Below are 27241 nucleotides of genomic sequence, written 5' to 3'. Positions count from 1 at the left end.
AATAGCAACTTATGAACGAGCAAACTGAATATGAGAGCATAAGCATGTACGTATAGGAGCAAATTTCTATGTTCTTCTGGCTGGCGTTTGTATATATCAATTTAATCTTGTAATTTATTAAGTTTACACAACTAATACATGCTAAAATCTCAATATGAATTTAGTCAAAGTTCACATAATGAATAGGAATTATGGGTCTGTTCGTTTTTTCTTACAACGCCATACATTTTCATCTTCTTGTCTGTAAATAATACCTGTCAAAGAAGTATATCATCTTGGACATTTGAAACACAATATTACCTTATATAAACAATTGACTGAGAGACAGCAACATCAAGATTTGCAGTTAACTGCTAAGTGTATAAACCGGTTGATTATCAGAAAGGATGAAGTAGTCCTCAATCCCGAAGAGCCTTTCGTGAAAAGATTTACCTGATGTTTTATCCAACATGTTCTATCATCCGATAGTTACCATAGAAACTATACCGTCTCAGCTAATTAAAATCAATTAAAACTGTCAGATCTAACAATCTGACGGCCATAAATGTTGATAAAACGTTCCTCTGCTTGTGGAGAAATATATTCACTTGCAACTTTCTGCACTTGGTGTGAACAGTTACATATCGTTCTGATATCACATTATTTGCGTCTCTAAAAGCATTGTCACTCAAACATGGCGCATATGAACTCGTTTTGAACTATCAACAAACATAATTTGTTCTATGACATAAAAGGATGATTCGCTTCATAGCAGAAGAGACAGAGAAGAGTAAAATAAAAGAAATTCGATCAAGATACCTGATCTACTGCCGTCGTGAGATTTACCGCAAACAGTTCCAATGCTTTCTCATCAAGATTAAAAGGCGCGTGCTGTATATGAAAACAAAAAGCGGACAAATAAATTAAGTTGAAAGAATAACATAAGTACAATCACATAATCATTGTGGTTTTTCGATCCTCCACATGCACCCTCTCATTTTCTCCTTCCTAATTTCTTCCTCCCTCCTTCCTTTCATATTGCCGCTCATGTCTTTTTTTTCTAAATTTCCTTTTAGTGGAATAAGCAAGAGGTTGCCAATTCTTACACACAGCTTTAGGTCTATAGTAAACTTTTTAATTGTATAATTTATGAAGTGAAATTGAAGTGAGCACTTTTTTCTTCAACTGAACTTCTTTTAGTAACATGGCCCCGTGAAATAAATGTGAGCAATTGATAGAAGGGGTGGATTTGTAAGATTTGATCATACACAATATAATGCAATCAATCCTTAAAAAAAAGGTCCACGCTTTCAACGGGGGGGGGGCACTTATTTTAGAACGGTATATTTATCCGGCCCTTCCCCCCCCCACCCCAGAATCTGCCAGTACCCATAGTTCACTTTAAAAAATTCACTCATAAATAAAATCTTCTTCAATCTATTCAAAAAGAGGGAACTTCAATACTTGTACTCATTAATGACATAAAATACAACATAACAAACGTATGTGCATAAATAATTTAAAAAACAAGATTACTTCGATCATTTCTTTCCTAATGTAATATTTATCTAATTATCTACCGCTATAAAGCGGCGGCAAACTCTTGAGCCTGAGTTTGCAGTCCTTTAAGTACATTTACATTCTTTGACATTTCTTTATCAGAAATACCCTGCCAAAAATGTAAATACTTGATAAATCACCCGTGACCTTAGTACCCTGATTTTAAACACTAAATAGACAGTCAACCAAGTAGAGATGTTTTATTCTACCAGGAGCCTAAATAAAGCGATGTCATTTTAAGGGGCACGAACAAGTGGGTGAGAGAAAGTAATGGGGATAATATTTTACCTCATATTGGGCAAAAATACGTTGCACACTCTGCGTAAAAGTAATGTCTTATTTTACACAACAAACACAAATCTAGATATATCCATTAACCCTTTTTTTAAGATTCATCACAATAGCACGACATACTGTTTGATATTTTCCATAATATTTCACAGGTGCACATATACTTACAAAGGTTTCGTCAAAAACTAAGGCAGCTTTGATGTAATGTTGTGGTAGTGTAGTTCCAGCGCTTCGTTTTCTCTTTAATCAGTGTAGGATGTAAAAGAAAATTGAGAAAGCTTAAGTTCATTGATTGTTGCTGGTTCAAAGAAAACGATGCTATTTCAGTGGAGAGATAAAAAAAACACTTTGGGGTGGGAGATTCCCTGCTGGAAAGTACAAAGTGTTACACAGTGTCTTCGAAGAATGTCACACATAATGTTCACAGTTTTTTCACACAGTATGCTAGATGTGTGCAGTGTGTTCACAGTATGTTCATACTGTTTTCAGTGTGTTCACATTATATTTAGTGTGTTAAAAATGTGTTCAAAGTATGTTAACTTTGTGTTCAAAGTGCATCCACGGTATATTCACAGTGTGTTCACAGTATGTTCAGTGTATTCACAGTGTGTTTAGTGTTCAGAGTATGTTTAGTGTGTTAACATTGTATTAAAAGTGTTTTCACAGTAATGACCACAGTGTATTCAGTGTGTCCATGGTGTGTTTGTTCACACAGTATGTTTACAGTGTGTTCACAGTGCATTCACAGTGTGTTCACAGTGTGTTCACAGTGCATTCACAGTGTGTTCACAGTGTGTTCACAGTGCATTCACAGTGTGTTCACAGTGTGTTCACAGTGTATTCACAGTGCATTCACAGTGTGTTCACAGTGCATTCACAGTGTGTTCACAGAGTGTTCACAGTGTATTCACAGTGTGTTCACAGTGCATTCACAGTGTGTTCACAGTGTGTTCACAGTGCATTCACAGTGTGTTCACAGTGTGTTTACAGTGCATTCACAGTGTGTTCACAGTGTGTTCACAGTGCATTCACAGTGTGTTCACAGTGTGTTCACAGTGCATTCACAGTGTGTTCACAGTGTGTTCACAGTGTGTTCACAGTGTATTCACAGTGTATTTACAGTGCATTCACAGTGTATTCACAGTGCATTCACTTAAAGCACTATGAGCTGTGATTCGTACTGTTAAAAATAGGCCTATTCAAATTTAGAGAGTGAAGAAAATTCCACACTTTGTACACCTCTTCAATGTCAGTGATCAGCATGTTCACAAAGTAGATTATTTATATATGTGATTCACAAAGTTAAAATACTAAAAATGTTACAGTATGAACACACTTCCATACTGTACCATACCATACCGTACCATACTGTGTGTACCGTAAGCATATCATTGTGTACTGTGACTGTGTGAACAGTGGACTTAGTGACAATGTTAAAATTATTAAGTTTAACAGTGCGAAGGTGATTTCACATACTGTCTCACACCTTTTTTTTTAAGCGAAGTGAAAGCGCATCGACATCTTTCTAGGATTATAATTAACCGTAAAAATTCAATGACCCGTATTCTGAATTCAAAGTCAGGTCTAAAACTGTGGCTAACTATGGAAAGCCAATTATTGTGAGATAAATCTCTGACAGTACATGTTCAGTTTATCACTTGACACTCAAATTAGTTTATAATTATTCGGGAATAATAATCAAAGTAGTTTCTTCACAATCAAATAATGAGGGAATTTAAACAAGAGTTAACATTGACACATACGCTGTAAAAAAAAATCGGCTTCCCAGTTGAGCACAGAGTTTACTACAAATTTAGACCATTAAGGTAAACTGAATTTCAGAATAGGTACCTTTAAGTCCATTCGCCATTTTTTAAACGTATTTCTCCCTTTTTGTCTAGCAGAACCCCCGCCCCATTTGCTTTAATTAGCATAGACCGTCGAACTTGATTTACGTACTACTATATAAACATCATACATGAAGACACCGGGTCAATTACTACCCCGGATTGCTTTTCTCATCTACATTATGAATATCAAGTCCATACAGTGATATTTCTCAGACAATGTTTTTATCTATGCATTGTAATGATCAGAAATATCATTTCAAATATGCTCATCTGAAAATAGAATATTCAATCATTACGAACCATTAAAACGAATATATTTGTTGAATTCATTTTTGTTACGTTAATGGACTACGTCCTGGCATGTAACGTCATAAAATTATTAAGAAGAAAACATTAATGACTCCATCATTCAGTGATAAACGTTTGTTCATCTTGTTTTAATTGCTTTGATTGATGCCAAACTGTAAATAGGGACAGACATGTATCTTAAATGAATCTAGTATAAAATTTAAATTTGATTATGAAATTCCGTGCGGACTTACCCTTGTGTTCACTGTCCGATGCCAATCTGGTTTATCACGGTCTCGAAAGTCTGAAAGAAAATGAAAAAAAAATCTATTACTTTTTGCTTGCGTAAAACATCATAATGGATACTACAATATTTACACAATGCGGAAAGATAATATTTTACTAAATGTGAACTTGACAATATGAGAGGGTTAATTTTAAATAGATGTAGTAAAATGTTTAAATCAATAATAACAAAATCGAACAAAGGCAAAGTCGCGCTAAACCGCAAACGGTAAGTTTTATATACAACTGGAAATTGTGTGATGAAAATGAAGTACAATGGCATGAAAATATTATCCCTAATTTGCGGGATATTTCAACTAATGACCATGAATATTGAGTAAAATTAAGACCCTAACTTATAAAAATAAAATTTATATTCAGATCAACTGTGCTTGTGTCCATTATACTCCCGTGGATTCTCCCTTTCCAATTTATCGTTGGAAGCGAGACTAAAATCGATGCCCCTTGCGAAGCCGACAGACGTCTACTCTATTATCATTTTTCTTCAATATCTGACATCTGGAGGGAAGTGTTTATATAGGCTATAGGATAGGGTGTACGGTCGAAATGCGTTCGTGTGTATTTTCTATCATTTATGACGGCAATCATTTTTATTGTTGTTACAACACAGAAATCTTTGGGCCAATTCGTACGACTTCGAATAAGTTGTGACACCATTCAGTGGTGATGGTGGCTGTAGTGAAAAAGGATGGGTGGGATTCTTTCCAAAAACATTTCCCCATAAATCTTCCCTCTATGGCGCGTCCCATCAAAACAATGACCCCTTAACCATCAGAAGAAATACAAAGAAGCTTTGAAAAAATGATAATCGTCATCGTAAATTTGTTTATGAAGTGTTTGGAACAAAATGAAACCCCTTGAGAAAATCCTGGAACCGCGCCGAACAAAATCATAAAAGCTACACTTTCACACGACAGACAAACCACCTAAAACAGCGCCGTTACTCTTCTGACCCGATTAAAATGATCACCACTAAATCAATTTTTTTTGCACTAATTTAGGCATCTTTTCTCTCATCCTCTAAGAACATACCAATATTCAGTATGAAATTCCGATTTTCCCGCTATTTTTTATGTATTAGACAATATTTTGAAGTGTTTCTGTCACACTTTTCCTCTCTCTACTCAACCTCATCGCACAATAGATCTTCAATACTTTCACATAATCTATAATTACAAGTTTTCTGTGCACAATGTAGAGCTTGTCCCCTTTCCAGCGTCCATTTCCATGTGTAGATAAACCATACAGTATTATAATGGATGCAATCGCAAGCGGGCAGACTCGTGTAGCCATTATCTACATGAAGGGGAAAAAGCTGACAGTGTTAACTAACCCTTTTGCCCGAATCGTCCAAAAGTATTTATGGGTTCTGAAATGGATTACTTCTCACAGATATGGCCAAAAGCTAGAGAGAATATTTCGATCAGTGTCAAAAAATATTTTACGGACCATTAGAAATGATGGAATACGGTTCGAAGAGGCTATTTTTTATGCAATGAAACCTCAAATCACGTCTCCTTACTCTTATCTTCGATGAATCAAACTCCAAGTACATTAATCTAATGGGGGTATTTGCATCTTGGTTCGCGAATAAAGGAGATATTATTAGAGATTTGTGTTAAGAACCTGGATCAAGTTCAGTTATCATTTTTTGGCATTTTTATTTCAAAACTGATTCCTTGCCAAAAACAGGAACCCCCTACACTCTAAAAATAAGTAATATTAACTTAACATTTGAAAGGGTGGAGGATTGACAACATTTTCTAAATGTTGCATTTACCACTTTAAATGGTTCTACCCAACACAACACTTAAAATGTAGGATTGAGCTTTATACAAGGTTGTATGTAACATTTGGAAAAGGTTGTCACTCCTCCAACCTTTCAAAATGTGGATTTAACCTTCGAATTTTTATACTGTACAGATGGAGAAGCTTGGGGGCCATGCCCCCCCCCCCCCCTCCACCTCGCCCAAAAAATTACGACCAAGAAAAAAAATGAAAACAGAAAGAAAAATAAAGAAAAACAGTCGAGTGTGATGTTTTCTGAATATGATATGAAATTCTATCACAAAATTAGATATTTTTAATGATTTCAAATTTTTGCTCCATCGCTGAGTTGGCTCCCAGCTTTGTAAAATATTTTCCCCGTATGTGATGTCTGCTTCCCTCAATTTTTTTAGGTTTATAATGCCACTTGTGCCCTCAATTGATAACCATTCTCTTCAATCAGGAACAAAATCGGAAAAATAAGTAATGAGAAAATTATATCGTAAAGCACTAGCACACAACTGAGCTTTACCCTTCGAACCACTTCCTCTTGTCTTTATTACCGCTCCACAATTAACCTTCGATAAATGACAGTAGGAGCTCTTTTAATTGGTTTTAATGCCATATTGCATCAAATTTGCGATAGTCGAGTTATTTATCATTTTGTACATGACAGGGTACTTTGAAAAAAAATCCTTTGGTATGTCAATATGACAACGCATGCACGCACGACGTATGTAGCTCTGTTGATCAGGGGGAAAATGTAGGATCCAAGATAGGGTACACTCAGAAAACACAAAGTGCGAAAAGGATGGAAAATGAAAAGGATCAAAGAGCGAGTTTTTCATCTTTTAAACGCTCTCACCGTGGCTCCTCTCTACTAAAGGAAAGTTACACACTAAAAATTCGAAGGTTAAATCAACATTTGAAAGGTTGGAGGAGTGACAACGTTTTCCAAATGTTACGTGCAACCTTATATAAAGCTGAATCCAACATTTTAAGTGTTGGGTAGAACCATTTAAAGTGGTAAATGCAACATTTAGAAAATGTTGTCACTCCTCCAATATTTCAAATGTTTAGCTAATATTTCTTTTTTAAGAGTGTACCATTTCATTTTTTCTCTTAATTCTCATGGTATAAGAGATGAATCCCATACAGTACCATAAAAACATGAAAATACATATTTTATTGTTCAATATAATGTTTCTATATCGAAATTAATAATAGGGACATAATTCGTAAAAGTCGAAGCCAAACACACATTTTGGGCAAAAACGAAGCCACATGTCACCAACCCCGACTATACTCCTCTTTGCCCTTCTACTGCCAGGGAAACCCACACACTTGACTGATCACTGTATGTAGACCAATAACCATTACTACTCCTTAAACTAATGTGTTATCTCTTTCTCATCCAGTCATCATTGAAAGGTTATTAACGTTGAACCTATTTAAATTCATATTAAATCACCTTTGCCACATAATGCACACCATACAATGCAGTTGCCACGACCCATAAGCAACGCGCATGTCAATGTTTCAATCTCGATTATATCCTCAACCGGGCATGACGAAGCATAAAGCCGCAGTCACAACGATACAAGGGACCCAAACCGACCTATGCTACATCATCAGGAGTATAATGTAATGGTTGTGATCGGTAGCGTTCCATTCTGTGAGTGTGACTGTGCCGTTTCATGCGTGAGGCCATCTGTCGACAATGACTTTACCAGGGAGTGGATTATAAGGGAAGGTCAACAATACTATCAATATAGGCCTTCTCAGTATCAGGTTACTATAAAAATGATTTACTTTCTCTAGATTGTATGTATTCATGCAGTAATAAAACAAATTAAAGGGGGGAAGACTTTCTTTTCTTTTTCTATAGTAGGCCTATCTACAGTGAAACCTGTCTATACTATCCACCCAAGGGAAACACAAATTGTGGCCTTTATAGACAGGTGGCTGCTATATCGTATACACACTATCTGCCTCCATGGTAACCAGTTTCAATGGTCACTATAGACAGGTTCTTATACACACAATCTGCCTCCATGGGAATCAGTTTTAGTGGCCTTTATAGACAGGTGGCTGCTATAGACAGGATCTTATACACACTATCTTCCTCCATGGGAATCTGTTTTATTGGTCACTATAGGCAGGTGGCCATTATAGACAGGTGGCCCCTTACCCGGGTTTGACTGTACCTGGTTTAAGCTTGCACTGAAGATTGAAGATAATATTCCCCGAAATAACAACCCCCGATAAAAATAATTAATTGATTGATAGGTACATGTAATCATTTTCAGAAGGTATCTCCTACACCCGGTCGCATTACTTTTCCAATGAAGCTTTGTTGGAGTCGGTTTATCCGAATGATAAACCACGTCACAGGGTCTGATTCAATAAAAAAAAATATTAGCAGACTACATAAAAACATGATTAAACCATATCGTTACGAGAACCTTGTGATAACAGTAACCATGCATGGTTGCCATCCATTGAAAATGCTTACTTAGCAAGAACAAGAATCCCGGGATTAATTACCATAGGATTCCATAGTAACAATGAAAACAATTTATGCAATGGACCCCCTGCACAGATATAGCGATATGCAGTTATTTCCTTTGTTCATAAATATATAGGCGTTTAAATGCCTACATTTTTATCACATGCAAAGACTGCATGCATGCAATATTTAATAACTTATACAAGAGATTGGTGACATTTTTGCACTTATTATGTTTTAGCAAATCAAAATCCAGAATGTCAAGTATAATATCAAGTAGCTTGTAACTTGTAATTCATTATTTTACTAACCTGTGTAGGATATTGAGTTTAGATACGGTAGCTTGTACCCGTTTATAAGAAACTTCAATTACATACGGTCACAGGTTGTCTGATCACGCTGTTTTAGACTCAGTGGGATGAACAGCGCAAAGCACACCTGATACTCCTATTATTAATTACTATACCTAGGCGCCAAAATGATCGTCGGTTACAAAGATTCTGTGAGACATACTTCTGATTTATTCACAATGTGACAGGCTATCTGAGGAAGTGATATTCTAAACACGTTCGCGGTCGAGCGCTCGATTGATTTTGAGGTGCATGTATGGGATCTATTGTATGCAAAGACGTTTAAAATTCCTCTTTGTATAACACATTCGACCCTGTTGACGCAGGGATGGATCTGAGGGGGGGAGGGGCTTAAACCCCAGACTCAGGCTCTCGGATTACGCCGTTTTCGGGTCAAACCAACTTGTCGAAACCCCCCTCTTAGCAAAAAGCTATAGATACGCCACTGTGACGATACAAGTTCACGTATGTTCATCACCCATAGGTTATGTATCAACCCAGTGGAGTTCGCCATTAAAGGCCTTTGCACAGTTTCAACGTTGGTGTCGTGATACTTTTTAATAAAGAAAATGTGTGTCGTACCCATGACAACATGTATTGTTGCTGGAATTTCCAGGAATTTAAAATGGATATGGTGTGATCAAACTATGAAAATTTATAACCCATATGTCAATGGTCATATCAAGACTTTAGTTCAGAATATCGTGCACAAATAAAGGCAGATCAGCCTAATTTCATATCATTGTCTAATACGTAATAGATCGGGTGTGGGGGTGGGGGTAAAAAATTTCAACATTCTATTCTACCAAGTTCTCAATTTTTTTTATTCTTTCTTTCTATAGTATGTCATTTTGTTGTTATTTCTTTGTATATTTCTGTTGAGTTTGACAACTCTCCGGTTTTTTTTTAATGTGTAAGCTAGATGAATAGTCAGTGGATCTTGGGGCATATGGCAATTGAAATCACGTATGTCAAGTGGCGTTATCATCTGATCGGGGGGGGGAGGGGGGGGGGGGGGTGAGAGCAATATAAAAGTATCGAGCTGCAATTAAAAAAAAATGTCCCCCCCCCCTCCATAAAGAGCTGTTAGTAGACGGGGATATATAAATCGTGTGTGAAGGGGGTGGCGGTCAAAGCAATATATTGAGTTAAAAATTCAACAAAAATATTTAAGGGTACCACCCCCCCCGGCCCGTCAAGAGCTATCAATAGACAAGGGCGGATCCAGCCTTTGCCAATGGGGGGAGGTGATTTTTTTTCAGCCAAATTTTCCCGATCGGCCGCTTGAAGTTGATTTTTGTTTGTATGTTGAAGGGGTAGTCTTATGTCATTTCTAAGCTTTATATGTATAATAATCTTTATTTAAGTAGTGCGAGTGCAAAGAGCGAGCTTTTTTTCCAAGTATTTGTCCTAAAATTTAAATATTCTGGGCAATGTTTGTGATCCTCAATGTGTATCCACCAACTAAATAATTACCGCCAGCGCGAAGCGCGAACAGACAATTTATCTTATCAAAAAGGGATTAAAATATTTGATATTCCGATCTGTAAAAGGGACAATTTAGGCTCTGTATTTCAAGCACTTTGTGGGAAAATTGTTATAGGTGGATATGGATCACAGTTTGAAATAAGCTGATATGTTTCAATATATTCCTTTGAGCTTTGACATATAGCACCCGGACATCCTTAGAACATTATGTCATCAAATGAAAATGATGACTATGTTCATATTTCTCTTCCAAAGCGCGAAATAGAACTTGTCAATATTCCATTTTTAAAAATGACATAGTAATTATTAAATTGACATCTTATCTATTAATGTAATAAGCCTAATGAGCCCGTGAAAATCTTTTAGTATTATGGCTTGAAAACTGGACATTAAAAACACTTTTGCAATTATGATGCGCGACTTAATATATAAGAGGAAAGGATTAAGACAAAGTAATTTTACAGCTACAACTGTAGTAAAGTATATTCATTTGCGAAAAAAAGGTAATTCTTTTTTTATCTTAAAACCGTTCCGGTGATATTCATAATGTAGTTTATATTCAAAGAAGTAAATTGTGTCAGGAACTCGTTGGCTGCAGTAAATAAATAGTTTGTATCATACCCAATTTTAGTCGAAGTGCCGGAATCGAGCTCTTTGGTATTAACACCGCTTGAAAAAAAACAATTATGTACATTGAAGACTAAACGCTGACTAAACAAAAGAAAAATATAAACTGATTGAAATTGCCATGCATTGCATACAATGACATACATGCAGTATTTTGTTTCTTTTACACAAAGAAAACTCAGACTATGCAGAAGCGGATCTAGAGGGGGGGGGGGTTGGGGGGTTGCAACCCCCCCCCCAAAAAAAAAAAAAAAATCCGCGGACCATTTTTTAATTTAATTTTATTCTATTTCTATGTATTCATTTAACCTCTATACCAAAAATAGTGGAGTTTTAGATGCAAGAAAACGCCATTTTCACACACAGATTTTCAAAAAATTTCTCTCCTGTGGGAGGGGGGGACACCCCCCTCCCACACCCTCTCCCCTCGCTCGGTCCGCTCGCTTGGACTCGGTCGCTTCGCTCCCTCGCATACCACCCCAACCCCCTTTATAAAAAGCTGGATCCGCCCCTGCTTTGACACCCATCATGATTTTTGCTTACAATATGATTATATTTACATCACAATTTAGATGATTATAGACACCCCACGCACACATATGCGCTATGTATACAGTCCAATGTGAGTATGTTACATAATGCAATCTTGACTTAAATTTGCCTTTTAGTAATTCAGGAAAGAAATAATAATTCTCGAAAATGAAATCATTCATGTGTCAGGTTTATTCCGAGCATTTTCGAAAATCGTTTAGCCATCAATTTTCACAGATTAAGTGACAAAATTAAGCATTAAAGTGCAAAGTGATCATTACAAGGGAAAAGGTACGTAGAAAATATGACCTTACACCAGTATGGGACTAGATATCCGTCCCCGCAGACACGGCGATCAGCCAGTGTGCGCACGCTCAAATTTATCATTCTGCGGCTCGCGTGCTAGGAAATAACTGGATTTTTCTCTCAATTACGAAACTCATTGTGGAAAAGGTTATCCCCCATGCATTGATATACTCGTAAAATTTAGCGTCATGTATCATTTACACACAAAAAATAGAATATAACCCTTCTTTTGGAGAACTATTAGTAAGTTGTTCGAATCTAACTATTTTCTTTTGAAAATATAAAAAAAAATTACCTGATTTCAAATGCCTGTCTTTTCCTTAAAAAAACTGGAGCACAAAATCCACTGCCGTTATCATTTATGAAAAATTCTAAAAAATGTACTAAGATGCTTTTAAAGAAAATGAAAATTTAAGGGGATTCGAAAATAAGGATTTTGCAATGTTATATCAAATTTCTGTTATATTTTCATCAATTTTGGGATTGCATCGAAATGACTGATAATTCGAAGTCTACCCACACAGTGCTTGTAAATTTGGTATATGTTGATAAACTGATAGTTAACGTAAATGATAAACATTCATAGCCTCACTAAAATTTAACGATTCCACTGTTTTTATGATTTTAATGTCGCAGACATTTTAGAGAGTGAAAAAAGTGATGCTCACGAACGTCTCTAACAATACGGCTAAGCGAGAAGACCTTTCAATGGCGCGCTCCACTGATTTGAGGCCGTGAACATACGTGAGTTACGTGTTGGGGGAAAATAGGAAATATCAAAACAAGTTTTGAATGACATAGTATGCTGCATAAAAGTCTAAACCCATGCCAGAAGTCTGGGGTTCTGCTATGTGTAAACGCGGCGAACAGACTGAGTAAGATAGAAAGTCAATTTTGAATAAAGTTATTGCAGCGTTTACACTAAAAATATGCGAGTCTATCACTTATTGTTCAAGGAAGGTGTAAACGAGTGACCTTTAACCGATTTATTTGAAAAAAAATACTGATAAGATGTGCATTCTTAGAGAAAGTAAATGGGTGCAATCTAATGTAGATGTGAACCTATTATTAAGTATACGCTTAAATGACCCAAATTTAACCAAATTGGCAGATTAGTACACATTTTTTTACGCGAAATAAAGGGAATGGCATGTATAGATCGGGACAAGAAGTAAGATATTCCACTTTTTTAGAGAAACACTGAGAAGCATAAATGGGAATGCTGTCATTAAAAAGAGAAAATATTGGTATGTGCAATACGTGCAGTAATTTTAATGTTCGAATTAAAAATGCAATATATATCCTTAAGGTACCAAGCAAGTTGAAAGAAGCAATTAAGTTGCGGTCCTGATTTGGAAAAGTTTGTATTTCCCACTTTTTTTCAAAATTTTAGCTCATTATACTGTAATCGAAAAGGGACTTCACTGCCAATGTACAAGGGTTCTTGTGGAGCTTTTTATAGCTTCTCCTTTGATTAATTGAGGTATAAGATGCAGGATGTTTCTTGGTTACATCGGGCCATTTTACCAGGGGTAAATTCATAATATTCTTGAGAAGGGAAGACGTAAGTCTCACCAAATCATTAAGTTGACAAAATGGATAAAGTTTAAATGGTCTACCACTGTTCTAAGGACTCTTTCATTTTAAGCTTCATTAGAATGTAGTGCGATATGACCGATAGGGTTTTTCTAATAAATACCAAAAGGAATTAAATAGAGGGGTGCAAGGTGCGCCCCTTTCCCCTCCTATACCAACGCTCTTGGTAAAGGTCGTTTGGTTTGAAGCATATCGGTGAGTAGAAGGCGAAACTATAAACATGTTCGAGCACCATCTGAGCAAATAGACAAACTAAACTCGTATCAGGGATAGTAAATATCATACTCCCGCTGCCCTGGGAGTAAGATTCGAACGCTACTCTCTGATGATACAGTGACACCAACGTCACCGATTCCAGACCGATCAAAGAAATTGCCTTACTACCAATGAAACAATATTGGTCGGTATGGGGTCGGTTTCGGTGATGCGACTGTAACACGGAAGCCGCTTTCTAATCTCTCTACAGCAAACTCGCCACCTCGTGTGTCTTCAACTTGGAATAGCGGTGCCCCGTATGTGCATACATTAATCATGTTAATCATGCAGTCCTTAAAGGGCAAACGAACCAGCTAGCAGCCCTAATAGCCCCACCTCAAGTCCTCAGCTACTCAAATCTGGCCAGGTTCAACACCCATGATGCAACATTCCGAGCAGTGAAGTCTACTTGCAATATAAGCATACTTAAATCATAATACACTATACTCAATTATTTCATGCAGCAATAATTATGTTACCAAATCAAATGAAAAAGCAACTTTTCTTTCAAAAAAATATATTTTTTTTTTAAATATACACTGGAATTTCAAAACGTATATACTAAGACTAGCTATTTACAACACACAATGTGTGTTGTGGCGTGCACATGTAATCCAAACTATGTGGGGGAGTTACAAATTGATGCAGAGGTTTGAGGTTCGAGCCCCGGGCACGTCTTTCGGATGGTGACGTTAAAGGTCGGTCCCAGACATAATCTGATTGATACATGTCTGACAAAACTCAAATACACACACATACACTACGGGCATTGATTGGTCAGTTTGCCCTCTTTTAAAACACAGGTGTTTACAAGAGACCACATCATTCAATTCATGATCATTGTTAGATACACGATGCTTTCGTTGATTGATCATGAGTGCTATCATCAATATTTATTTTCCTTTCATTCTAACATCGTGCACACATAACTTTAAGAATATTTCATGAATAAAGCCGCACTATGATACAATGTGTGCCTCTGACCTATAATCATACTGCTTTTGCTCTGTCATATGTCAGGTGCTGTTCTCTTTATACAGATATGTTGGCTAAGAATAACAATCTTTATTTTCCACTTAATAAAATCGATTTTCCCTATTTGCAATTTAGAATTGTAAAATTAATTATTCTAACTCACTCAGCACATAGGTCCTGTCTTGACCAGTGTCAAAGTTGCTCCGCCCAGTCACAAGCTCACACAACATACAGCGATTGAGCATTCATACAAAGCTCATTGCACAAACACGACTTGCTTATCATTCACACATTTTCTCCTATTCAAACAGAGCACTCTAGCTTGAGAGCCTACATTGTTCCCTTAAATGAGGTTTGCTAGGATTATTCTCTGGGCTATTGCCAAGTTCAAATTCCTATTCCAAGGCAAATGCTCTTGATCGAAATGCTACTTGAATCAGAATTTCAGTTTATTTTGCGACAATAATGTTGATATGATAATTGAATTTCAGGAAATAACATTTTTGCCCAAAACTGAAATCAAATACATCTATTATGCTTGTTGCATTCTTTTATCATATATAATTTCAAAGCCGCTTTATGGTAAAAATACTTGTGGTATCAATGTTGTATGGCATTATTGTGGTGCTATTCCCCGTGACACCATAAAATGGTGGCTCAGTGGTAGAGACCCCGCCTCATGAACGGGAAGGTCACGGGTTCTGACCGAGTCATTCCATGCAGGCGCTATCATGATCATAGAGAAGCTTTGTAATGAATTATTTTGTAATTCAGCGCCTGCTTGAAGATTAATTTAAACATTGATTTCATTCATGAGCAATTCATAGTTGCATTTCAACATGGCGTATATACTCAAAATAACATTTCCAAAGAAGATTACCTCCCCATAACCTCCCTCCCCACACATGCTTTTTGATCGCCTTAATTTCAAATGTATCAACTTTAACGCAATGCGAGCGGAAGAAATATAGCATCAAAATTAACATGATTACTACATTCAACACGACATTGTTTTCCAACTGCTTGAATTGATTTACCATGTTTAAACATTCCAAAACCTGTACAAGAGTGTTTCTGTTTCTTTTTTTAAGTAAACACATCGCTTTCTGTCGAGAGCAATGCATAAACAGAATGATATTCTTGACTAAGTTAACTTTGAAACATCTGAGCCCCGGCCAGTGCTCTTGCGTAGATAAATTAACTATTTATTCCTTTCAAAGTGTTTTAAAGTACATGTCCGCATTAATCCTTTATAAGATAAAACAAAAGTGACCTGTGCACAATCATTCTAAAATTACACCCTAAGAAGAATTATGTTAAACTGACAGGCTGATTACAATTGCATTTTACTAATTTCACGTATTAAGCAACATGTAAATTCTTTAAAACAGAACTTTTCTTAAGTGTCAGTTCTGTGTTTTTTTAATCCTATACAGAATCTGGAGCAATTATGTACAGTTCACAAATTATTCAGTAAAGTGAAAGCAATTAAGTTTGGAAATAAAAGATTGACAATACCATAACTACTTGAATATAATCACAGAATTTCATATTAGTTATTCAGTATGTGTCCATCATCTAATTGCAGGCATGAATAAGTCCGAATTTGTGACGATAAACAGAATTTAAGTAGGCCGATCTTTGACATGGAATGAATCCAGACATGCAGACATGGAATAAATCCGAATTTGTGACGCTGGAGAATTTGTGTTTAGATTTCTGCAATATCACGTTGTAATGACAAGTTTGCATTAGACAGATATATAATACGAATGACGTTTGAATAAATAGCAAGAGATAGAAAAATTAGTACAAGGCCAGTCCAATATGAGTATGAAATGCGGGATTCTGATTTATTGATATTTTTCAGAGTGAGTAAATATTGAAAATAAAGAATGAGCGATTGACGATTGTGACGAGGTATCCAGCCTCGTCTAGTTAAATAAAAAAATCTATACTTTCTCTTCATAATTATGATATTTTGTATTATCGCACTCATATCTATTCGTTATTTCTATACTTTACCTTTAAACATAAATCTAACGGCTCATGGGTAGCTCTTTTATTCCCCCAATGACTTGGGGGTCTTCCCGTGTCGGCAACCGTTAGAGAAACACCATCCATTACGGACACTGCCATTTAAAGCTCGTTTTCTACATTCAACATTCATGGTGTTGTCCGCATGAGGTGAATTCGGGGGGTTTGATGTATGAGGGATATTGATTGCATATACATGAAAGTGCACGACTATATATGTGGTGCTTTGAGGGGGAAAGGTCGGAAAAAGCTCTCTTGCCTTTTATCATTTCTAACCACATGATGTGAATAATGAAAGAAGAAACAATGAAAATAGATTAATTGATATATAAATGAATATAAATAAGACAAATTAAAAGTAGAAAATGAATGCGTGAGAAATACGTAATCCTTTTCATATACAAATATTTGCATGCTATGTTTGATAAAATTTTTGAATGTGAAAAGCTGGGTAAGTTCAGGTCAACGAGCTACCAATTTAAAACAAAAATATAACATTGGGTCGTTCAAAAATAAAGAGGGTCGGTAAAAAACGGTTTCAATAAGAAAAGGGGGTCAATAAAAGTTTGTTTATCAAGAGAATGAATGCCAATATTACGTATAAGAAAAGTTTGTATTTGATTTGTGAATGCTTTCAAGATAAAGACACACTCAGACAAGAGAATGAGTCTACTAAGCACAACAAATAAATTGAACAATCCCGCAAAGCGTCAGAGGGATAACCCTTTTCAGACTTACAACGGCGAAATAGGGGACCTCGAAAGCCTTAAATTGCTTTCAAATGATAAATGAATATTGGATTCATCTCTCTACACGAGATCTCTCCCCTTCCAAATCCCAGAAACTAATTTAATAGCGATCATATGTCATCCCGGGAAAGACCCACTGCAGTATACTTCTAGGAAGAGACTGGCTGAAGTGGTTGGACATGTTGGAGGGCGTATTGTGCAACGCAGATGATGGCGAGTAAGGGATGAGGGGAGGGGAGGGCAGGACAGGGGTGGGGATGGGATGGGAAGATAGGGAAGGGGATTTGGGTCACGTGTGATAAAATAGCTTTACATACACAGTCGGGGTTTCGATCCCCGGTATGGCAGGTGCATGTGCCCCTTGAGCAAGGCATTTCATTCGCAATGATTTTTTTTTGGCCAAACAAGACTTAGGTGTTTTGTGGTTTTATGTGCTTTTGAATATATCTTTCAATATCTTTACATAATCTTTCGCTTCTCTCTATCTACTCTCTATATTTACATACTTTCCTGATTAAGTTTATTTTTCTTCTTCTCCTCTTTGTCTTATTCTTTTCCTCCGACTTTTTTCCGTCAAACGTTACCAATGTGGTTCCTCATAACAAACCCTGCCCCCTCTCTAGAAATTCAATGTCCGCAACAATCATGGAAACAGTCGCCAGATCAGATCTTAAGATCCAAATGTCAACATGTCAACACAATTTCAATGTTCTTCCTCTCTCGTTCCCAACATTTTGCTGCATTTGTCGTGTAAAAGATCTCTGCATATAAGGAGGGGGTATTTTAAAGGTAAATTGCCAATTGGTCTATTCCCATTTCGTCTAATTTCCGCTTGGTCTCACATTTTGAGCATTGTGGCCCAGTGGATTAGTCTTCGCACTTTGAAACAGAGTGTCGTGGGTTCGAATCCCAGCCATGGCGTAATTTCCTTTGGCAAGAAAATAATATATCCACATTGTGCTGCACTCGACCCAGGTGAGGTGAATGGGTACCCGGTAGGATTCATTCCATGGATGCTTTAGCGCCTAAATGGCCGCTCAGCTACAGCCGGGGTAATGATAATATACCAAGTATATTTCAGCGCCTTGAGCACATAATGTGGATTTGGCGCTTTAGAAATACTCTACATTATCATTATTATTATCCCATATGGTCTAATCTTATTTTGTCTACAATCATACTGGCTTAACTCTTACTCATTTGGTCTGATTGCCATTTTGCCTAATTATAACTTTGTCTATTTAATTTATAGGCTATATCTATTTCGTCTAATATCACTTAGGATAACATGATTTATGGTTATATGAACTGTTTATAAACTACATTGTCATTTTGTCAAGATGTTGGTGATTGTACGTCATAAACAGATAGAGATAGATATACAGATACAACGTGTAAACAAAAATAATGATAATTAGGAGACAGAGTGGAATTTAGACCACGATTGAGAATTAGAATAAATGATTATAAGATCAAACGGTACTTACTCCGAATACATAGTAGACCAAATGGGCTTGGCCTATGTGGTATTAGACTTATTACGAAGATGCAGACCAGCTGTTTAAAGCCCAATTGAATATGAACTGTTGTCAAGGAATCGGGGATATGATTGTAACGTAATTGTTTTAGTTTAAAATGATTACTTACACGAACCAGTATACACTATTTCCAATTACGATTCCTCTTTAATATCCACGAGTTCCCCTTTTTTTACATTAAAACTCTTTAAAGACGGTCTCTCCTCTGGCGATGCATTATTTTGTCCTTATTATGGAGATGCTGAAAATGAAATATTTAGCTCTAGGCAAATACATGTTTTCTTCAAAGGTATATTTTGTTCTATCATAATCCTAATGGAAGCATCTAACTAATAAGAAAATGGCAATTTTCGAAATCATATTTTGCCGGTTGTGATTTTTTTGTAATATATTGTTTTCTGCTAACATGAAGAGAGCGGTCTCGAACTGTTATCACTTTATTGTGTGATATATCTGATGAAAATAGCATAAGTTTATTAGCAGTTTGCCTCCGAGTAATAATAAACAGGGATTTGCGAATGCGATAGTTTAGCATCAATGTACCGATGCCAGAATTATAGCCGCAAAAAGGCGTTTTAATGACACGCTCTCGACACAAAATAATAGATAAACTTCATCAAAATTTTAATATGGGAGAGGTTTCTGTTGTTTTTAAAAGGCTTGCAGTAGTAAGCTGAAACTTTGCTATGATATGTTACAATAATTATTTTGTTTGATGAAGACTTTGTAGTTACTCATCAATTCTTCCACATCTCGAAAGAAATGAGCTTGAATCAACAATGGAATTATGATCTGATCTGGGCCCCGTAAAACAAAGGTTAGCGATTAATAATTGCTAAATTAAATGACCTATCAAGAGCAGCGTTGCATGCGCATTTTGTTAAGGAGACTGACGAGGAACCAACCAGCATTGTCCTTTCAAATTTAGCAATAATCGCTATCCTTTGTGTTAAGGGGGCCCTGTGGCGTATGGCAGAATGAGTTGCGATCAAACACAACTCAAAAAATCAATCTCAACTTTATTATTAACCGATGAAACTCGTGTATGAATGTTCATGAACTTAGGATAATGATTTGTATGACTTAGGAAAATAATCAGGAATGCTAATCACAATCACGAATTAAAATTATACTCCAGAGGTGAATTCCAATAAAGTTTCACTCAAATTACGGTACGAATTTTGCGTGTGAAAGGCTTGACCTCCAAAACATCTTTTTAAATTCAGTAATTGATTTGATTACAGAATATTTTATTACTGTACTTTAATGTTTGATTAAAAATTCTGTAGATATTTGAATTTGTAAATGTTTGTTTGCAATTTCTTGACGGAAAATAAATGAAATCTAATTCTATCCTCGTTTACAGTGGCGTAATGAGTTAAAAAAGAATAAGTGGGCAAGAGATGGTTTATTGCATAACTCAAATTCATAAATTGCAAGCGAGCTTACGTTTCGAAATTTTTATTACAATAATCAAATTTGTGATAGATTTTGACATAATATTTAGAAAATTATATATTTCACCCTTCTCTTTCTTTATTTTCATATTTTATTTATTTATTTATTTTTTTTTTTTGGGGGGGGCAGGCCCCCATCTGTACGCCACTGCTAGTTTATGTAGTTCACCATGAGAGCGAGTTCAGTGTGTTTTTATGGGCTAACGAGGAATTTAATAGACTTGTGGTGGTTTCGAGAAATAGGGGCCCCTTGATTATTATGAGATGACGATGTACCAATCCATCAAGATGTATTCAAAATAATCACTACCGGGCTTAGTATAGATTTCGGATCACCGATACAATGAGAGTTTGATTGATTAGACAAAATTTCAATCCAGGGGTTCGTTTCATGATAAAACTCGTTCGCGATTTACCTCTGAATAATGTTTAAGCTACTGAACCACCTCTTCTGATTGGCTGATAGTAACTTTGTCAGCGGAAGTCACTGATAAGGTATTGCGTGAAAGGCACCCCAAGAGTCGGGACGGAATGGGAACACGGTTTAGGTATAGTAGCATTTTATTGAAGGGCTGAAAACATGTCCTCGTTTAGTTTCCTCAAGTGAAAAGTCAAACTTTCTAGATCACCATGGAATACGGATAGAAATAACGATTTAATCGGGGTGGAGAAGGGTTTTTCATGCTGGGTAGAAAAGCCAAAGGAGTACTTCGGTCGAGTGGTCTTATAGGCGCCTAATCACATACAGTACATGAAAGTTATGGAATCGATCCCGGTATTGCACTCAAGCCTCCAACAGTTCATTGCCGTATACGCAGATTTTATTTTTTTTTTTTGCTGGGGGCAGGACATGTACACTTTTTCAGGGGAAAAAAAACTAAAAAGCGAGAAGGCAAAGCGACCGAGCTTTTCATAAGGGCGCTTTTGCATATATATTTGTAAAGTGAAATATAGAACTTCTTGGATACTTTGGGTAAATTTTGTGATAATTTTCTGTATAAAAATGTAAGTTTTGAAAATTTCAGGGCAGCTGCCCCCTGCCCACCCACCGCTGCGTACGGCCGTGTTTCATTGAATCTACAACACTCTTTTAGATATTTAAGTAAATGGAAATTCACTAGGCAACAAAGGAATAACATTCAATTAAATTGGCTTAAAAAAGAATAAATACTGGCTGGATTTATCAGTAGTGTTGTAAAATTTGGGCCTTAAAATTGACACAATTTGGTGTACCTATAGAGGGCCACACCCTGAGGTGTTGAAATTACACCATAAAGATTAAACATAACACCACAGAGTATAAAAGCAACAACCAAATGTGCTGTGATTACACCCATTTGTGTTGAACTAACACGAAACATTTAACACCTGAGTAAAATGACTGGTGTTGCCACATCAATCAACACAGGTTTTGGTGTGAAGTGATCGGCCAAAATCTTGCAGGCAGTTTCACTCTCCTTTGGAAATTGAAGTAATTAAGGACCAGACGGAGAAACTGAAGTGTTAGATCCTTTCCTGAGGCTCAAGGTTTTTTGGGAGAGATTGAAATAATCTAAGCTGATGAATTAAACACCTCACCCCATTAGTTGCTACCTTCCAACATGGAATATACAATTTATTCATCTATTCTATAATCCCATCCGCGTCACAACAACGCGTCTCATAATTTCAAACTGGGGCAGGTAATTGAGTTCCTACTGAAGTATGAATTAAAGTTTCATACAAATTGCATTTTCATTATTTCATTATTTCTTTCTTTAAGATGGAAAAAATGTCCTTGGATTCTCTCCAAAACTGGACATGGATTTATTCATATGGCATGGTAAAGGTAATGGACTAACGAATCAATTATACAGAAGCTCATATGATATGGGGAAATAATCTTTGCATGTTTTAGTTATAGGTATTTTGACATGTAGGCCTAGATTCAGATTCCAGCCAAGGTTGACAAGATAATTCCCTTGTTTTATACCTGTAACGTAACTTAATATGGAGTTCTTAACTTAACATCGGAGATCTCTCAAACAGTTGCTCGCAAAGATAAAATGTAAAGTATTATTGTACGCACATTTAAAGTGAAGTATATAACGTTTGGTAAGCAGTGTGGCTGATTTCAATTAAGTTCGTTGTAACCACGTTACCTCTGGCATAATTATGTTAAAGGCTATTCAGTTATTATCGTCAGCCAATTCGATTGCAATTTAAATTCTGAAGATATTTCGGTGACGTTAAGCAAGAGGCGTATCTCAGACAAACTGTCGACAAACACGAAGGAGGAGGAGGAGAAGAAAACAAAGAATAAGAGGAGGTGTTGGAGGAGAAGACGAAGGAAGGAAGAAAGAAAGAAAGAAAGAAAGAAAGAAGAAAAACAAGAAAAAACAAGAAAAACAAGAATAAAAAGGAGGTTGAAAAAAGAATAAAGAAAAAGAATAAATAAGAAAAGAAGAAAAAGAAGGAGAGGAAGAAGGAGAGGAAGAAGAAGATGAAGAAGGAGGAGGAAGAAGAGGAGGAGAAGAATAAGAAAAAAGAAGAAAAGGAGAAAGAAGGAGAATAACGAGGAGGAAAAACAGAAGAATTATTTCACGGACTGGATGAAATCAACAAGGGACGGTTACAACTACGTCTATATGTAGGTCTGCTATTTGGTCTGACTGTGTCTACGAGAAAGATCAATTAAAATGGATCTGCGTTTTATGCCTGATTCTCCCATCATGCACCTCATTTCCGATGCGTTACCGCTCACTTACTGAAAAGATATCCGACATGTCATTGTGATTGTTAATCTCACGAGCATGCAATAGAAATCATGGAGTTGGGAAGGAAATGAAAATGGATCTGCCTCCTAGTAAAAACCCACCTTAAATCACTAAACAAATGCCCGTGAAATACACGAATTCAAATAGGCGACGCTTCAATATAGGAAATGATGTAAAGTGCAATCTCGGCCCATCATTTCCTATTAATCTGTCGCCTTTAAACATCCCATCAACGGATATGACTCCACAAAAACTTTGTCCCACTTCATACGTACATATAGCCTAAAGCCATGTTTCTATACCATGTCTACGACCATTAAAAAGAACAAGAAGTTTCACAAATTAATAAGCTATTTATCATAATAACGGCATAGAAACATAATGTCTAAATATTGTATAAATCAACGCCGACGACAAAATCTTAAATGGATAAAATTGACGCTTTGAGCAGTTGATTGCTAGAATTATATCAAATATATTCTGTGGATTAAGATTTGATCCACATCCTTTCAAATAATTACGCAAAACCAATCTCCTAAAGCCATAATACAACTTTTAATGTCAAGTGTAGTTATTTGGGCGCCGATCTACAATGTTTATTATAAACCAAAGGCAAATGGTATAACGATGCAAAAATAAAAATTACTTTACTTTGTCTGGAACCACAATTTGTATAAGTTGGTAATTATGGTACCCCACTTTTGACCACCATATTGTTGCCTGAATTAGTAACTTCAAACCAAAGCAACAAAGCGTCAATTACTGATCTTCATTTCACACAATCGAGAGATATGGACGCGTGCCTCCTCCCGATGGCAGGCTCGCCGTCACCCGCCCGCCCATGAACTAACTTGACCATTCTCTCACCATCGTATTGACCCGGCTGTCCCGAGGGTGTGTAACTGAGCAAGACCAAAGAGTTGTCCAGCGTCGTTTAGTGAGATATGGTGAGCTGATGTACAAGCAGTATAGTATAAGGTCTTTAATTACATTCTGTGTCAAATGTGTCATTATAGCACGTGGTCTCATAGGCTGATGGTTTTCCTTATGCTTATACACTGTAAAAATGAAGTGCTAATTTAGCTCTTACAGTGCAGTCACTATACAAGCACTGTAAGTGCTAAATTAGCACTTCATTATAGCTCCCCATAATATACTAACTATATAAAAGTGTCCCTGTTGATAGGTATATATGATGGAGTTAAGCTGGAATCATAATATGAGATAGGAAAACAAGAACTGTTGAAGTTCAAGAAACAAACAGAAAACAGCAAAAAATGCATGGTCAAAATAATCATGAAGATGTATGGATCAGTGGTTGAGTCTCCATACCGGAAGTGTGGGGTTCAATCCCACCCCAGTACTAGCGTCATTTTGCAATATATATTATGTATACAAATGTGCCACTCTCCACCCAGGTGCACTATATATGTAGACCTTCCCAGTACGAATAAATTCTTGACTGCTCGGACGCGTGATCAAGGTAGCCGCGTGGAAATAAAAGAATAATATGCAGCACTTAGAAACGTTCGTACACAAAGGACATGTCCACCAACACCGACGAGTCACAACTAATGTAGGGGACGTACCCCTGCCCCCCTGACGAGTCACAACTGATCCAGGGGACGTGCCTCCCCCTTGGAGAAGCAAAATTAATTTTTAATGTAAAATGCAATAAAAACAGACGTGTTTTTGAACTTGAAGCCCTTTTTCTGGTACGAAATCTCCATAATTTGCGGTTGAAGACCGTTTTTTTTTTGATTGTCAATTTTTTTTCTGGTACGAAATCCTTTATATTTGGTTGAAGATCTGTTTTTTGCTTGTCAAATTTTATGCGGATGAAATAACCTCCAAAATATTTGCCCCCCTTTCGGAAAATCCTGGGTACGCCGCTGCATCTGGTCTAGCAGGAAAACAGCGGACATTGTCTGATTATCCGTTTAAAGGTCGCAAATCTTCGGACAACACTTACGTGTACATAAAATTGTTAATCCTTTTAACGCGCTGACCAAAGATGCTGCTATGTGCAGGTCGCATCATCAGTTCATCACCATTTTTTTTTGGGGGGGGGGGTAAAAATAATGATGTTTTGGATGCAATAATACCCTGTATACAGTTACAATACCAGGATAACACCATCTCTTGCCGAAGATTTATTGAGAGTAGAGGAGCCCTCAGGGAGACATCAGTGATTATCAGGGCAAGTAGTACTTTGGAGAGGAAATCATGAAAATGGGGGAAATACCTTTATAAAAATACGTTTTTATCATAGCTTCTGCAAAACCTCGACGAATTTGAACCATTTAAAGTCACACCTGGAGTATTTGATGTATTTGTGATGATCTAAAGGATGTTTAAAACGGGACCCCGAAGACAAATATTTAATGCTACCTTGAGGAATATGATCGTTCTGGAAAATTTAACCTTAGCTACGCTATGAATAATGGCATTATTCTGCCAAGGGACTCTAGGATTAATAGCGGAGTGAGGGATTATCTTACTCCACCACGCACAGCCTTGGGAAAACCTGTTTTCCAGTTTTTGGCTCGAGGTACTCGATGCTCGCCTCCTTTTTTCTGAAGTGCAATCGTTTTCCGTATGCATAATTTTCATACGAGAAGGCCCAGCTCGCCTGTTATAAATCTACAGTGTGTAAGAGGTACGCTATTATGACACCGCAGGTGAAAAAGAGATGATGAAAATGATTCGCTTCATAGTGCCAAGACAAGACATTTTGATCGAGACCAGGAAGAAAATGGTTCCTATTGTGATCTTCTTCATCACCATCATTATCATCGTGATCGCCTTCTTCTTCGGTCTTCTTCTTCCTCTTCTTCAATCTTTTTCTTTTTCATTATTGACATCTTATTCGTCTCCTCCTTCTTGGTCTGTTTTTTTTTTCATTCTTAAATTCTTTCTCATTCTTCCTCTCCGTCATAATCATCATCATGATTTCTTCTCCTCGACCCCTTTCCTCTACTTTCTTCAGTTGTCGCTTAAAACGTGACACCACACTGTAAAAACTGTGGTGTTAAAACTGACACTAATTGGTGTTAATAGAGGACCACACCCTGGGGTGTTAAAATAACACCCTAGAGATTGAATATAACACCAAAGAGTGTAAATGTAACAACCATAGGTGTTGTAACAACACCTATAGGTGTAAAACTAACACCACCAATTTAAAACCGGTGTAAAATAACTGGTGTGGTCCTCTACACCGGTTACCACTACACCGGTTAACACTACAGTTTTTGCTGTGCAACATTGTATGGTGGGTAGGCTAGGGGACAAGACTATCTCCCAAATCTTTCCAGCTTGAATAGCGTCTTTCGAGTCCATTGTCCCCAAAAACGATGATTTCCTCTGTAACTCTTCGACAGAACGGGATCATCATGGTATTGATGAAAGGGGGGGGGGGGGTAGTTTCCGCCCCCTTCCATGCATCACCCTTTACATTCATTTGATTATTTGAATAAGGGAAATCTACCAGCCCCTCCCCCCCCACAGCGAAACCCTACCGGTGTACCAAGGGTGCTTGCCCTGATGTAGAAATTGAAGATGAACGTACACACATGATCTACGGTAGATGTGAAGTGCGCGCTAATATTGGTCCGCGGTGTGTCGGTAAAAATCGGTAGTTGTGTGTTAAAACGAGGTTTCAGTTTTCTCCGCGTTATACCTCAGGCCTATGTAATGATTTATCCTTTATACCAGGCGGGTGCTTCATATAGGTGTTAGTAAGTTTCGAATGACTTTACTCACGACTGGTGATCCTTTCTTATGCCAAAAGCTATCCCTGTGTAACTAACTTAGCACCTGAGAACATGTTCCAGTCGTGTGTATAGTCGTTCTTGATTTTACGAACAGCGTTGTGAAACACGTGATATACAATAGCCCGTCCTCGATTCCTGGGGTTGTAAAGCTGGTGTTAAAGTTAAGCATAAAACAAAAAGACAAAGACAAAAGGTTGAACATGTAAATTGCAGCCCCCGCTTTCACACACCCTTTATCTGGCTCTTACAT

General features: G+C 36.9%; 1 protein-coding gene across 1 annotated transcript in view; it reads right to left on the bottom strand.

The window, feature by feature from the left end:
• Positions 1 to 14915, bottom strand: part of LOC121426525 (disintegrin and metalloproteinase domain-containing protein 11-like) — a 32268-nt gene extending 17353 nt beyond the window's left edge. The window contains exons 1-4 of the mRNA XM_041622866.1: positions 14842 to 14915; positions 4223 to 4272; positions 1999 to 2070; positions 799 to 870 (exon numbers count right to left, since the gene is read on the bottom strand). Of these exons, the coding sequence (XP_041478800.1) occupies positions 799 to 870; positions 1999 to 2070; positions 4223 to 4272; positions 14842 to 14908 (261 nt within the window). The 5' untranslated portion in view covers positions 14909 to 14915. The remainder of the gene's footprint in view (positions 1 to 798; positions 871 to 1998; positions 2071 to 4222; positions 4273 to 14841) is intronic.
• Between the last annotated feature and the right edge of the window lie 12326 nt (positions 14916 to 27241).

The sequence above is a fragment of the Lytechinus variegatus genome, chromosome 13 (genome assembly GCF_018143015.1).
Source record: "Lytechinus variegatus isolate NC3 chromosome 13, Lvar_3.0, whole genome shotgun sequence".
NCBI lineage: Eukaryota > Metazoa > Echinodermata > Echinoidea > Temnopleuroida > Toxopneustidae > Lytechinus > Lytechinus variegatus.
This window is presented reverse-complemented; position numbering and strand designations above follow the sequence as displayed.